Source organism: Neodiprion fabricii, chromosome 2, assembly GCF_021155785.1.
Source record: "Neodiprion fabricii isolate iyNeoFabr1 chromosome 2, iyNeoFabr1.1, whole genome shotgun sequence".
Classification (NCBI taxonomy): domain Eukaryota; kingdom Metazoa; phylum Arthropoda; class Insecta; order Hymenoptera; family Diprionidae; genus Neodiprion; species Neodiprion fabricii.
This window is the reverse complement of record NC_060240.1, coordinates 33,184,792-33,200,099: the sequence shown is the minus strand read 5'-3', so window position 1 is coordinate 33,200,099 and position 15,308 is coordinate 33,184,792. Positions and strand designations below refer to the sequence as shown.

At 38.9% G+C, this 15,308-nt stretch overlaps 1 protein-coding gene across 22 annotated transcripts in view; it reads right to left on the bottom strand.

The window, feature by feature from the left end:
• The window catches only part of LOC124174707 (katanin p80 WD40 repeat-containing subunit B1), a 41,757-nt gene that overhangs the window by 15,052 nt on the left and 11,397 nt on the right, over positions 1-15,308 (bottom strand). For 9 of the 22 annotated variants that reach the window (XR_006868974.1, XR_006868978.1, XR_006868976.1 and 6 more), the window contains exons 14-17: positions 5,790-5,982; positions 2,861-3,616; positions 1,138-1,433; positions 935-1,059 (exon numbers count right to left, since the gene is read on the bottom strand). Coding sequence is in view for 3 of the 22 variants with exons in the window: in XM_046554106.1 (XP_046410062.1) it covers positions 13,448-13,580; positions 13,676-13,795 (253 nt within the window). In the remaining 19 variants the exon portion in view is untranslated. Of the gene's footprint in view, positions 1-934; positions 1,060-1,137; positions 1,434-2,860; positions 3,617-4,369; positions 4,621-5,789; positions 5,983-6,320; positions 6,627-10,910; positions 13,581-13,675; positions 13,796-15,146; positions 15,232-15,308 lie in introns of those variants that run through there. The other 13 variants (XR_006868981.1, XR_006868983.1, XR_006868988.1 and 10 more) reach the window with 9 other exon arrangements.

The window sequence follows — 15,308 nt, the reverse complement described above, 5'->3', positions numbered from 1 at the left end:
GGTTATGGCTGCAAACTTTCAACCAATAAAACTGACCCTAATATTCAATCACGGAGGCTGACAGATCGGAGATCCTCAAGTTCTGACTGCAGTACCTGACCTAGCTGTAACGTCATTATGCACTATTCGCCCAGTATGCCGCAAATTCGAAAGTAAAAGTTTCTAAAATTTTACTACCCCAAACTGCCGTGTCCTCGAAAATGTCCTCGGGCGCGAAAATAGGGTATACGGTCCGCTCCGTTAAGGTCGTAAAGTACAGTTTTTCCGACGAAGTAAGAGCCCCTCGTCGCATCCCAAAGATATTTTTCACTTTCGGATCTACAGTCCTGCTGCGAGAAGAACGTGTATAACACTAAGATGTAAAAGCATTTGCTCTGTGACTGACACGAAGTTTGTGTGAAAATAAGCTAAGCGAAATTCCAGTGAAGATATATTCAATTCTGACGAATCAAAATTAAAATATCATTTTAAAAACTATCAAGTTCGTAGGCACGTACATACGTAAAAAGGAATGAAAGAAGAGAAAACTTATAATTTTAGAAATTGCCCCGGAAGATTTGGTTCCCAGAGATCACGAAACTTGTATTTCTGGAGAAGAAGTACGAGTTTTTGTCGACTGACGACAGAAGGCTGCTAACACGCAATTACGGGGTGTTTTAATTCCCTAATTTTTTCGTTTTAATCAACGCCCCGTTGCCTTATTGTGCGAGGCAACCATTGTCTTTGCCACACGCCGTGCTTTTGTCCCGTTTGCCATTGAATGACCCTTTTATCGCTTATAATCAGCTGTTACGTTCCTTTCAATTAAAAACTTAAATGGCAAAACTAACACACGCCCCCGCGAGTCACTCGTACGCTTTGAACCCTTCAACCCTTCGACAATTTCAAAAAAACATTCGGCAGTTTAAACTGATATGTAAATAACGATGCTTACACCCATCTTCGTGATGTTTTTCTTTCTGGCTAAACATTCTTGACAAATAGTTGATGGACGTCAAATAAATCATCCGAAAATCTCGCCGATACCAACATCCGGTGAACAAACGGACTTCACAGTAACTGCGGAATAATTTGCATAGGTAATTTTGTCAATTTTGCAGATATCGGTTTGCGGAAGCTGTAACGCTTCTCTCTCACCGTCCTCCGTCTTCCTTTCCACAGCTTCCGGCTGAATAATCCTCTGAGAAAGAATAGACGTTTTACGCCCTTGAGCAACTGGGGCCTGAATACGGGGCCAGAACCCCCGCGATTCCTTGCAAGTTAAGAGTCCGAGGGTGGCAGACCGATCGTCCCGACGCTCCGACGTCTCGACGCCCCGACGCGCGCCACGCCGGAAGTCACCACCCATTTATTAGCCCGATTGTTTGCTCAGGCTGACCCTCGAGGACCTCAACCTTGCTGGGTATCCAGGGCGAATGACGAGGAGGTCCTTCCTTCCAGGCGTCGAGAACGGTAAGAATCGCAGATGTTTATTTTCACGCGTTACATAGAAACTCGTATAGCCGTCGGGTAAACAATTCATTTTCACATTTTCACGAATCAGGAACCGAATCGTTGGTGAGCTGTCTTGTATATATTCTAGGTTTGCTACGGAGGACTGCGCGCCTGTCGGCGATCCTTAAAATGCAGATTCGTCAAGGTAGTCGGATTGTCAATGCAGTTTCAATTTATCGGTTGCTTATGTACCAATGTCCGTTCAAGAATAAAACTTACAAATGGAAATTAAACTGTCTACCTGCAGATGGACAGACGGAACATTTTCGGAAAGTTCAAAATTTATAATGGACAATTTTTGATCTTATTCAGTTGAGTTTAGTCTTTCTCCGTTGTCCGTAGTAAATCAATTTAACGAGTTATACTTGTGCATGATCTACCTCATCTGTGGTGCGATCGTTTTGGATCGTGTCTTGTGTACATACACGTTTAAAATGAAATGCAAATTTCTTTCTGAGAATAAAAAACCACTACGCTAAGACATGATATTTAACCAACGACAATGGGAAATGAAATTGCATTCAGGGCATCGTGAAAAATGTTACGTGGAAAGAAATATTGTAAGAAATGTATTGTTAGACAGATTACATGGCAATGCAAGCAACGATACAGTTTCTTTTCCCTTTTCAGTTTTCTATTATTTCCCTCCTATACCTTTTACCTTTATCTTCGGCTTGGTACTTTACCTGCGATCATCCTCAAACGTAGGGATATATTTCAATTACACGGTTACTTTACTGTGAGCAATAGCAATTCGTTCACCTGGATCTTCAACTGTGCATACCGTTCCAAGTGAAACTTATTGTATCCAAACTAAACGTTGCATGAATGCCATGAGTTATGGACAGCTTGCACCATTTGTTTCCAAGAGTGTGTTAGGTACTCAAAACAGGATAAGCTCTGACGAAAAGAAAGAAAAATTTCGTCTCAAATATATTCCTCTTCAGTCCTACTGATTTGAATAATAAATATTCGATATCCGAGGCCCTGATGATACGACCAGCTCGAGAGAAGCACAAACCACACATTTCTTTTAAAAGTATCGATTTAAGACGCGTATAATTCGATATCAATCGAGTAACTTAAAACCCTGGGCACACGCAAGGTCTCTCGTATCTACCGGTTATAGGTACTATTACCCGAGGAAACGTAGCATAGGATACACATAATACACGCGTGTGTACGTCTGTGTGCGTGCGTCCATACAATATCTGCGGTAGATCTGTATTTATGTTACAGGCACTCGTTGTCGTATACAGACATGATAATATGTGCGAAAACTAACATTTGATTGTGAAAATGCAACCCATTCGATCGTAGTCGTACTCTTCGTAGGAAATAACAATGTAATATAATTACTACTCACGCATTTTCACTGCCAATTTCAAGTTCAGACCTTAACAAACCTCAGACGTCACGCGTACCACAACTTCCAATTCTTGAGCAACGGATCGAACTGCAAAAAATCAGGTTTGACTGGCTGAAAACGAATTTAGAAAACAAGTCGTAGTTAGTTTAATCGTATCATGTATGAGATATACGGCAGCTGGATCTCGGCCAGGTTTTGGGTAGCTGTCAAGTACATAACAGAAACGTCGAATGTCAGACATCGAAGCCCATCTGGTGCTGGTTGGCAGTGTGAGCCAAGTGGCCGAGTGGCAAGTGGGCAACGCAATGAACCCAATGGGCACGGCATCGTCGTCGGAGGCCGACGTGCTCCAGAGTCCAATTTCGGACGGAGGGTTGCGTGAGCCGAGGAATTATCCTGTTTCCTGTAGCGTCTTCGGGCTAAGGATCAACCGATATGCTCCTCTCCGTACAACGTGGACCTCGTGCCTCGTACCTACCTACCTTTGCCCGAAGCCATGCACACTTCTCCGAACGTTGAACGTCGAACGGCAGGTAAAAAGTGCATTACGTACTCGTTACGCATCGTCGAAAGCATGATATTTACTCGTTGTGAGTACAACTTCGGTCGTTCCAGTGTTACGCAGTCTGTCTAATTACTATCATCGAACGTTGGCTCACACGTCGTTGAGATAACGAACTGCATTGCACCGAGTGCTGACTAACCAGTAAACATAGGCTGTTGCAGGTTCAGGATATTGAACACCGTTTGGCCCTGTGAAAAAAACAGCTGGTAATAAGTATGATCGACAATTGTACAATATATGTTCAACGCCTTTACCAGTTGTTATTCAATGAAGATCCTACGAATGGCGACGACTCGCAAATACAAGTTGAATCCATTTTTGTATGCAAGTAAATTGTATCGGAAATAAAATTTCTTTATCTACCTAATACGTATTTTCCATAATTTCCAATTTTATGACAATTTTGTAAATAATTACCACGACTGTAGGTACGGGGAAATATTCGTCGTATCGTGAATCGGTCTCAAAATTTATTATAGCTTCTCACAAAATTGTGCTAAATATTGCGCCTTCCAGGTGGCGAGGTATAATTCGAGTCGAGTTAAACTACGCCGCGTCGTATGCATCGGAATTTTAGAATGAGACACGTTTTTGTAGCTGGTCTCGGTTGTTTTTTCAAGCAAGAGGCTTGCGTGTGGCTGATTTTTGCTTAAAGCGGTATAGAAGCAAACGGCAGTAGCCGCCTTCGTGACCGGAAGTACGCAAGCCGCAAGCCGCAGTCGAAATGTAGGAAAACCGGCAGTGTAAAAGAGAACCAGAACCTTACCGTGTAAACGTGCTCAAGCTGCTGTTTCATTAAAAATTATCAGCTATTGCGTCACAAGCTTGAACCTTGAATTGTTACCAGTATTAAATAGGCATTCAACTGAGACTAATAATTATACGATACTTTCTTTCTGTTCGTAAGTATTTTAATCTGCATAAATAACACTGTATTTTACCGTCTGGAGTATCACGTCTCTATAGTGCATCGATCCCTGTGTTCTCAGCTACTGTGCGCAAAATCATTGATTGTACTCTCATCTGTAGGTATAACACAGAGAAACCGAGTAGATCTCTGGCCAACAATTCTTCAAGCATCTGCACCTTTCTGATTCACTCGTTTCTTCGTCAACTACCATCTTTTCCCGACGACTCTTGATCTTAACCAATGCCACGACTAGCTCTTTCCATTTCCGATCGTTCGTAACTTCTGTTTCGAATAACGTAAAAGAAACAACGTTACAGTGGTTCTTATCGTCTGAATAAACTACGCATTTTATTATATATCACTCGTGTAGCATAATTGCGTGAATTTTGGTAAAGAAAATCGTATCGATCATGTAAAAATCTGGAGCTAGGATAGGGTGCGGGAAATATGTCTACACATACATGTCACGCATACGTATGAATGGACGGATTTCGCGCGTTCTATTTTATGCATGAACTTTGACCCTCGCCCTTCTCTCCTGCGCTAAAAAGAGCGACCCCTAAATCTAGATAGTAACGCGATACACATTTGCCGCGAGTACCTATACTCACGCGTAGACATCCGCTCGCACAGGGTGCATCCTGCGTCCTGCGTCACGCAGCCCAACGTTGCGCAAAAAGCGCCCTCCGCGCGCCGCTTCGACCCTCCATTAGCCAATCAGGGGTCGAGCACGCCCCGTGACGTCACTCAACCCTCGGCACTGCGCGCGTACCGTAATTAGCCAATCCCGTTGCCGCTTGCGATTTCTTCGTCGAGGGTGAGCCGCCGGGTGAGCCCAGCGCGTAACATGCCTTCTACCCGATCGTGATATCGTGCCGCATTCGAGGCAAGGCGTTATTAGCCAATGGCGGGGAGTCCTCGAGGAAGGCGGTGACGTCATTCAATACGACTACGCGCGGTATGGAATTGCGTATGGAACTGGGTATGCATAGTGCATGTGACAGACGTTCATCCCCCAATTTGCATGACAAGAGACTGCAGAATTTCTCTCGAACGGCATGGCGGTCTTAGTTTGAACAAGTTTTCGGTTACGTTAACTGGTACCGATGGATGATCTCTTTTGAAAACTTATCATGGCATTTAAGGTTGTTGGTTTAGTGATTGAGAAGTTGAGGTGACGGTTAACGGAAACAAATGTATATCACAGTTTAAGTCTGATCTCCGTTTCACTACCTATTCGAGATTCCTCTGCTCGCAACCACCAATGTTGGATGAAATGAAATTTAAAACGCTCACATATGGTATACCTACACGTCGAAAAGTGGATCGTCGAATCACCGTAGAGGTTGTGTATGGAAGCTAATTCCCACGCAAGCATATTACCTCAACTTGACTCGAGCAGCCCTCAGAAACTCGCGATGTTATCTCAAACTATATATTATATTACTCACATGAGTGAAGAAAGCCTGAGATTTCCGATTTCCTCGAATTTATATGACGGGATTACATTAAATACCATCTTCTGTGGTTACTTCTCATGTGACGTCCGTCTTAAGATTGCAAGATATCGAGGAGTGAGTGTGGATGTGAGGATGGTGAGAATGGCACATGTCATAAGACCTCCTCTCCTCTCCCTCTTTGCAACTGAAATTAAAAAAACATATGAACAATTTTGTCATACGAGGTTGAGAAACTTCTGTCTTGGAGTGATCTTTGATACCCGTATTGGCGTTCACGCAGCAACACTGACGCAGTAGTTGCTACGAAACGCGTGTACATTCGTGTGAGAGTTGAGAGGTAAAGTACACAAACTTATAGACCCGGCTGAAAGGAGGGATCCAAAAGAGGATGTCTTAAGATGTCAAGATAGGCGATCTGTGAGATGAATACAGGCAATAATGGAGGATGATACAGGATCAGGCGTTTTCAAATTCGTATCAACAAAGGACGGTACACAAGTGGGTGAAGAAAACGTTGCTTACTTGGGATATCGTTTTCGCCCGATGTTCGACTACAACGCGCAAACCTCTCCGTTCTCTCTAGCTGCAGCGCATACGTATAGAGTCGTGTTTATTCGTATGTGAAGGAATTATATTCCGGTAATCCGCTTAACGGTCATGGAAAACGATGCCATGTCGTTGTCGGCGTTATTGTGTCAGGCTTTTTGTGAGAAAACAGCATTTTCGACGCTTGAGGTGACGACAAGAAGAGGCTTAACTTGTCTACGTCACAACACTCGTACATCCGAAAACAGCTAGGAGCCCTGCGTTGCAGACTTTCGCGTGACGCTGCAAAATAAATACTCAGTTTCTTCACCATCAAATTTTCTCCACGAAACGCGTTAGACGTTCGATTATTCAACAAAACCGAACCGAACACACCCGTCGGAAAAATTCATGTTGAATAATTGTCGCGGTTTTCTCATCATTTTTTGTTGCAATGATCCGTCGTGATCAACGCGTCAACGGAACTTTCAACGTATTTTATAACGTGAGGTACGGCGGGGCAGGGGGGAGGGGGAGGGAAGGTTAAAGCACCGTACAGCCATTTTTCCGCTTGAAAAATAAGAGAATACATGGTGTTACAAGCTGCAGCGATGTAGGGAAATGAAATACGTCTGCAGGGTAGACATACCAGCTTGGTACTGCGTGCTGTATGAATACATAATCCTACGGCAAACAACCGCCACGCGGCAAACCTACTTAACCCATTTAAATCCGTCGCGATACGTTTCACGGATTATACAGAGGCTTGTGAATATTTGCTCGATATTTCACGCCTACCAAAGGATTGAGATTGATGTCTCCATTAACTACCAGACGCTCGGAACTCCCGTGCGAAATTCTCGCAAAAAACCCGTTCGTCCGAGTTCCATGATCTCCGTGCATTGTATAATTTGATCAGCTATTTTCGAAATCATATTCTACGTATCTGTGATGGCTTCATCGAAATTTTCCGGAAAACTTTTGCGATGAAAACCGTACCGAGGGATTAGTTGTACACGTTCACGCTTAGTCTCGTTTGCTTCGTCCATTTTTCGAATTTCCAGTACGTAATATCGTCCGAAATCACCCCTGCAGCATGTAATAAGGCTGATGTATAAAAAAACCTTCTATCGATATGAAAGGCTTGCACGCGTCGTGCGCGACGATGTCAACACTGATATAGTATACAGATACCTACGCCCTTTTACGTCGAATGAGTCACTCTTTGTAGGATAAAAATACGGATGATGGATGATGAGTGATTGAATCGATAGCGCTTTTTCTGCATTTACGGTATAACAAATGTATATTATGCAATTATGATGAAACCGCAATGAGTTATCGGCATATTGGTTTATCTATTTCTTTTTCATTCACAAACCGATTCATATTTATGTATCTAGAGTTTTTTAAATTAATGAAATTAATGAAATTTAAATTAATGCATATTCGATTTCGTTAAGTACCTACATAAACTCGATATTACGGCCAATTAACCGGCGAGAAGGTATCAGCGTACGATGTTCCTACAGCATACAGACGTTTCAATTTAAAATACATATTTTAAGATAAAATTGCAACCGCAACACGTTTTACACAAGGCAACGGAAGGCAAACCGCAGCCACGTACAGCCTCCAACATTCGGAACGCAAGCTGTAAAATATTGCGTATTACATGTATATGAAAGTATAAGAAGCCATACCGGAGGTAAAAACCCAGAGGTTGTTTTCAAGAAAAGTCTGCATCCGTACCAGAAAAGGATACCCACGGTCTAAATTAATTTAAAGACAATGCGCGTATACCTCCCCCAATCCTTTTTTTCGAGATAGAGTAAGACGAAGACGGGTATAGAGAGAATGGACCAAAATTACAGACCGGAAGCCCGGTAATTTGGCGGCTGCGGTGTCGATTATCGATGCTCGATCACTGCAGGTGATCGTAGAAAATCGGGCTATTCGAAGACCCGTGGACCGTGATCTTCACGGGTCACGCACGGAATTGCGTTTGTGCATTAAAGCGTGGCGAGTAAAACAGAGAGTGGAAAAAAAAACAGAAAAAAACTGTGAAAAGCCCAAAATTCACTTTTTGCGCGTCACTGGGTGAGGGAAAAAGTTTAATAAAACGAAACATCTTGTAATTTTATAGTTTCTTTCATCAATTTCTAAACGATTTGTTTTCGCCTGGCAAAAAATATTTCCACAGTTTGAAGTGCAGCGAACATACGTGCGATAGGTATGCATTTTCGATTAACTGACTACGGGATTAAAATGTTAGAAGCATCTTTAATGTTCCAAAAATTACTCTCCATTCTTCTACTCTCTTGATAAAAAAAAAAACATGTGTTATATTTCGAAGTAAAAAGTATGGTTCAACACAATTATTATATTTTTGATATCGTATAGGTGTAGATTTTTTTTTATAACAATCGTAAAGTGAAGTCCTCCCATACGTATATATGTATATGTGTACATTTGTATAACATATAATATACATATATATATAGATCAACAGAATAAAATTAATAAAAAATACGCAAACTTATCACAATTAGGATTGGGAATAAAAATGTATTGATCACTCATAAGTAAAACAATATTGTTTTCACCGTAACGTATAAGGTATTGATTATATCGTTATGCATTACAGTTATACCTAACAATAAGATGTATATGACACGAAATCTAAAGTAAAATTAATTAATTCATCAGAACGCAGGTTATTTCTCTTAAAATCAGGGCAAAAGTTCGTAAAACTAATTGCAAAAGGGAACAAAAGATTAGCGGACAAAAACAAAAACCTTATACGTCTATACTATGTTATAAAATTGGCAAGCTCGTTATGACTATTGTTAGGAAAAAACGTGTCAAGTTGATTATCTCGAAAAAGGCACAGCGTTTTCACGATTATTGTTTTTCTATCCAAGGCTATTGTACATTATTATACATTATTAGTATAAAAAAGGAAAAAAAGAAAAGACAAATCATTTGATTGTATTCTCAGTTACATACGCGAATTAAATTATCTCCTAAATCATTTATTAATTTACATCTAGCTCTATAACGGCTACAGTTTGTTGTATTTAGTCTTATATGGATTACACGTTATATCCGATGTGCTTGAGGAAAACGGTGAGTTATGACTATACGCGCGGATAGTATTTATGTATATTTATAAGAATAAAAATTACGTAAAAGCGAACGAAATAATCAGATTTGAGATCGATTATAAATCCACGTGTCCAAAGAAGGTTTAATAAAATGAACTGTAATCATTGATTTTCCGTACAAGCATACATGGACGCAAGTATATGTTACGTGTAATATATTACGTGTAAGTATATGCAGCACTTACATTATCGTTCACTTAGAATTCTCAATTTTCCAGTCATATACTTGTACACTGTACAAAAAAAAATAATTTACTGGTTCGTCATACGCGTACACATTGTGGTTGAAATCGAATCATTTGCTCAATCATGACACCTAATTTCACAATGTTTTACGAGACTCGGAACAAATACTTATTTTACAAAGAGTGTGAGAATTGATACAATTTTAACTCTGTACAGGTTTCTCCACGTGAGAACAATACGATCTACATACCTCACATGTCCTATTGACACGGCTGTAGAATAAAATGTAGCATTAACTTCGCAAAAACTGTATCTTTTCAAGTGATATATCCCAAATTTTTAACAGGAAACGGAAAACGATGCATTGACAATTACATTGAATAAATACCGACTTAAAATTGAAATACAATTCTGCAAATTCTTCGGAAAAAATGTATGTAAATGTATGATTCAACGAAAATTTAGTCAAAATGCATCGACGTTGCACCTAATAAAATCGATCTCATTTAATCACGAAGAACATCTGGGATTGAATATACTTGAATTTCTATCGCTAATATTTTCAAAAATCGACAGCCATTACCTTACTAAAATACATCGGACGGATCTGACTAAATCTTTTCTTGTCTTTTGTATCTGCACGTAAGTTATTTCTCTCTGTCTTATAGTGTATGAAGAAGAATTGATCAAGACATTCCGCAACTTATATGGCATTTACAAAATACCGATTAAAAAGCGTATGCATACGATCGATCACTGCTCGCTTACACTCTCGCGAATTTCCAAATTTTCTCAATATTTTCCACGTCTTAATTTCATTAAGGCGTGTCATATTTTTCTTGGACCAGGTCCCTCGGACGTTTCGATAGGTTGAAAGATATTGCGCGTGCATATACTTTTGTGGGACAAATATTAACGAACGTTTGTAGTCTTGTTATTTTTCTTAGTTTGGTCTACTATATTACCGTCGTATTTTTCTTGGAATAATTCACTCGGAATACAAGTCTATAAACGTTTAAGTACTTTTTCGCAATTTTCACGGGAAGAAAAGTATTTATCACGGTTGGAAATAATTCGCTAACATGGACCCATGCAGATAATTATCGAACTGTTATTTGTGTGCGGGTGAAAATGAAAAATCCTCACCGGAATTACAAGTAGAACTTTACGGTTATACCAATTTCTTTTTGTTCGCATGATAATCTCAGGATTACGACATTACACACATCAGAGATTTAATTTTAGACTTGGTTCGGGCTGAGTATAAGTAATAAAAGAATCGAAATGTAACGGTCGAGTACTGAGTCGCGTGTCAACGCTGAATTCTGATAATGCCTGAATGCGAATGGCGTATAAACGTGATATGCGAAAATTGAATTACAAAAAGGAAAGACGATGGTTCAATGCAGGCATTCGGTAATATTGATACGATACAAGCAATTTTTTTTATATCTGTACAAAAATTACAACAGGCAACAAAGCTTTAAGGGAGTATACATCAATAAGAGTGAACAGGAACTTTTCTGCTGAGCAATAACGCAGCAAAACATGAAAACACTGAAAATTAGATTCACAAATCAGCACAAGAAATATGAAATAATTTAACCTCCGATCAAAGAAAACAGATAAATAAATAATGACTGTCACACGCAAACAGGAATACGACAGAAAATAGCGCAGAACGCTGAAACTCGTCATAGCCGAATTCTCGTTTCTCTTATAACATTTACCAAGCGTGCAAAATTTGTTTATTCAACGATTTGTTTTTCTATATTACATTAATTAGCTGTTTCGTGTGAAATACTGTATAATCATTAAAAATACATACACGAATGCACTGCTCGTTTTTGCAAAAATACAATTTCTTAAACTAAAACGTCTCCCTATCTACAATGTTTATGTTAATAGTATGATATTAATGATAATTACTTAATCAATGAATTAATGACGTTAATCACGTCGACGTTATTTATCAATCACCAAAAACGTGACATTAGTTTAGGTATATCAATGAGTGACACACCCCTACCTTTTAAGTCCGTAAGACATACAGTTAGGGTTATAGACTTGGTTGTTCTGAAATGACCGGAATATCCAGTTAAAATATTATTTTTATAAAACCGACTGAATTTCTTATCATTACCGAAATCCCCATCTAGACCGACAAGGGCTGTAAATAAATATTTTCATTTAATTCAATATTTATCAACATGGTGAGTTTCGATAAAAAAAATACACAAGATCACGGGTTTTCAATCTCGTCGACAAATTTAATTTCTCGAGAAATTACTTACTTTCAGGAAATAATAATGGAATCCCATTTTGTTTCATGAACTCCCAACGATTTGTGATATGAAAATTCGTTAGAAGAAAATCGGCAAAAAGCTGAAACAAATCTTTTTTCAAAGTAAAACTTATCCCCGAGTAAAGATTTTTTTCACGGAAACTCGTCAAGTTATTGAATTCTAAATACGTTAAGTTTAATCACTACAGTCACCCTGCGCATGCGATGATAATTTGTACGAGTTTTATTATTTCTTTTTTCTTTTGTTTGCGAAAGATATTATATGGCGTGCATGCAAATTTTCACAGGGACATTATTCTAAATCGTAATAAAATCACTCTACCTCTAAAGTTTGAAATGATTTTAAAAATTGATACAAACTATGATCGTATGTCTAACGACATCACATCGAATTTCGCCCCTAACTACCGACCACAATGTTTTTCCTAAACGACGTACTGGCAAATTTTCAACAAGAAAAAAAAAGTGCTCACTCAACAAGCAGTCATTTGGTCAAGTTTAATTAATAGTACGTTTATTTGAAGCTTTGAAAGTTTCAGCCAGCAAGAAAAAGTAAGAAAAATGAACCGTCGAAGTTGAACGTTCAGGATTTTATACATTTTATTAAATCCATTTTTATGGCTCTTGATATACTTAAAACATGGAAAAGCGGGGTGAAAACAGAAATTTTGCATAAAATTTGTATTATGCAAAATTTTTTTTCTCGACACATTATATTGTCAGGCTACAATGCTTGTGGGTTAAAAATTGTATAAATATATTTAAAAATCACCTCGACTTGGAAGATTTTCATGCTGTCCGAAAATCATTTCGATCAGAAGCTTCAACATGCGTAAATTCAAATAAGCTCGATCTTTGAATATTATTCTGGTTAGGTTACAACAGAAATAAATGTAGAAGACGTAAAATTTTAAATCCCTGTAACCATATGCAATAAAAAATTATTTTTTTTAAATTAAATAAGTATAAGACCAATTATCATTTCCATCACTTTACCCCGCCGCCCTTATTACAGTCGGAAATTCACTTAACCATTAATTGTACGCATAATTATATCGGTCCTCAATCTGCAACGGTGTGACGTCACCGAGTATTTCGAGGCCAACATTTTTTTTTTAAGTAAATATCCCATACGCCTTGTCGATTATCACTTGATCATCTATTATTAAATTATTATTAAATCCACAGTACATACTGGAAGTAACAGTTTTCTCTTCATTCTTCTTCAACTATTATCAATTCCTTTTTGTATTCAAATTGGTGCTATTCGTTTATTCACTCACTAGTATTAAGCACATGATCACAATCGGCATCGTTCGAACACTGAAATTTTATTTTTATTACCTCAATTTCACTGAAACAATATAATGATTATGAGAAAATGTTTCTCTTCACGTTTAATAAAAGATTGCACATTGTCGTTGGCCGGAAATTTTTCAATAATTGACAATACACCAAATTTCAATTCACTCAAGAGCCTGCATCATGTTACTTAGCTCTCGAAATGTCGCGCCAATTTTTCCAGGCATATTTTGCTTTGTAAGTAGAAACGATCTCACCGACATTAATTTCTCGTAACAGGACACGCACTTGTGGTACCTGCAGGATAAATACATTCAACGATTATAATTACTCTGCATCCGCGTGTTATAAAACTTCTAACACTTGATTCTTCACTTTATCATTAGACCTACCTTTCTTCGCGGGAAACGTCGACACCGATCGTATGTAACGGAGCTTGGACGTTTGACTTGATTACAGGTGAAAAATTACGAAGTATTAACCTGAGAGCCGTGCAGCCCACTGATACGTACCTAAAATCATGAAAACAATGGGAAAAAAAAAAAATTACAAATTTTATCCGAAGTAATACCTACCATGCGGCAGAACCAAAAATAGCTGACTTTTTGGACTTTGTAAAAAAAAAAAATATAAATTGTAGATAAACTGTTTGTGGTTATAAAAAATTGATCACCGGAACAACCTTGAATTCGAATACTTTTCGATTGAAAAAATAACAAATTTTTATACTGCCTTTTATTTTTCGAATCCCACACCCCGTAACGAACCAAAGTAAAGCACAAAGGATCGCGTGCGTTATATATAAAAGGGATCATAAAATGAAAATGTATTCTACAGATGAATCGAGACTGTGAGTTACACAGGAGCGCCTCGACTTAACGCCCCGTCGATATTCCGCATCATCCGACATTTATAACCCTTTCGATTCGCCACGGCGATTCCCCGGTACATTTGGCGCTTCTATCAAGCCAGACACCCGCCCATTCTTTGCCCTAGTCGAAATGTCCAGAACTAGTCAACCCTTTCTTGTACCGTATAAGGCGTGACGAATTTTTGGCCGCGCAGCCTCTGCACGCACCAGTTTTCAAACTGCATCCAGATCGAACAATTTGCCACCGTACGTTAAATTTATGTCATTGCGCGCACGTATAAATCTCCGTGTAATATTTGTTATACGCCGAAAATTTCCCACAACGAACGAGGATTTGTCCAATAAGAAGAAAAAATAAACTTATAAGAAAATAATGCACGTTTCTTCATCGATATATCGTATACAAGCCGGCGTGTCATTAGACAAGTGGTGTACCTATAGGCAATTTTTAAATGATACGTGAATCGGGAGCCGTTCCTCCACAATGTATGCATTATACATAGAGTTGTAGGTATAAAATAGGTATGAGCATCACACACCCCACGTGTGTGACATCTCTATGTATACCAATGCGACACAGTTCAGGACACCCCTTTTCTCGATGAATACATTAGGCGAGATCAGAATTCGTTCTTTTTTTTCTCACACTGCATGTTCCGAGGCGTGTCAAACAACGCGGTAGATCTAAATACCATAAAATCATTGAATCGTCACGCAACACTCCACCGCCTCGGATAATCGTCTTTATGTATACAACACGTCGCGTAGATAGTTAGTATATGAGTAGGTATACGGTTACTTCAGATTTTCTGAATCATTTATTGACCTTTATTCAAGATAAATGTATTTACGATCAATATCATGCAAGTTGAAGTAAAAATAACCTCTGATCATTAGGATAGCTTGTATTACGAAAGCTGCGGCATTAGTAAAAACAACGATGAGCCGGAAAATGATGGAGGTGGAAAATTGTAAGGAACGAAAAAAAAATCCAAACTTGTACGTAATTAGCTGGTTCGGTCACAAGTTGTTGCCCCTCGGCTACAGAGCGTATAAATGTTTGCTTCCTGGTAGTATCTGAGGGTCAGCCGTGGAAATACTGGGGTTAATAAGGATACGTAAAAATAAAAATACCGCCGGGACTGCAGAAATAT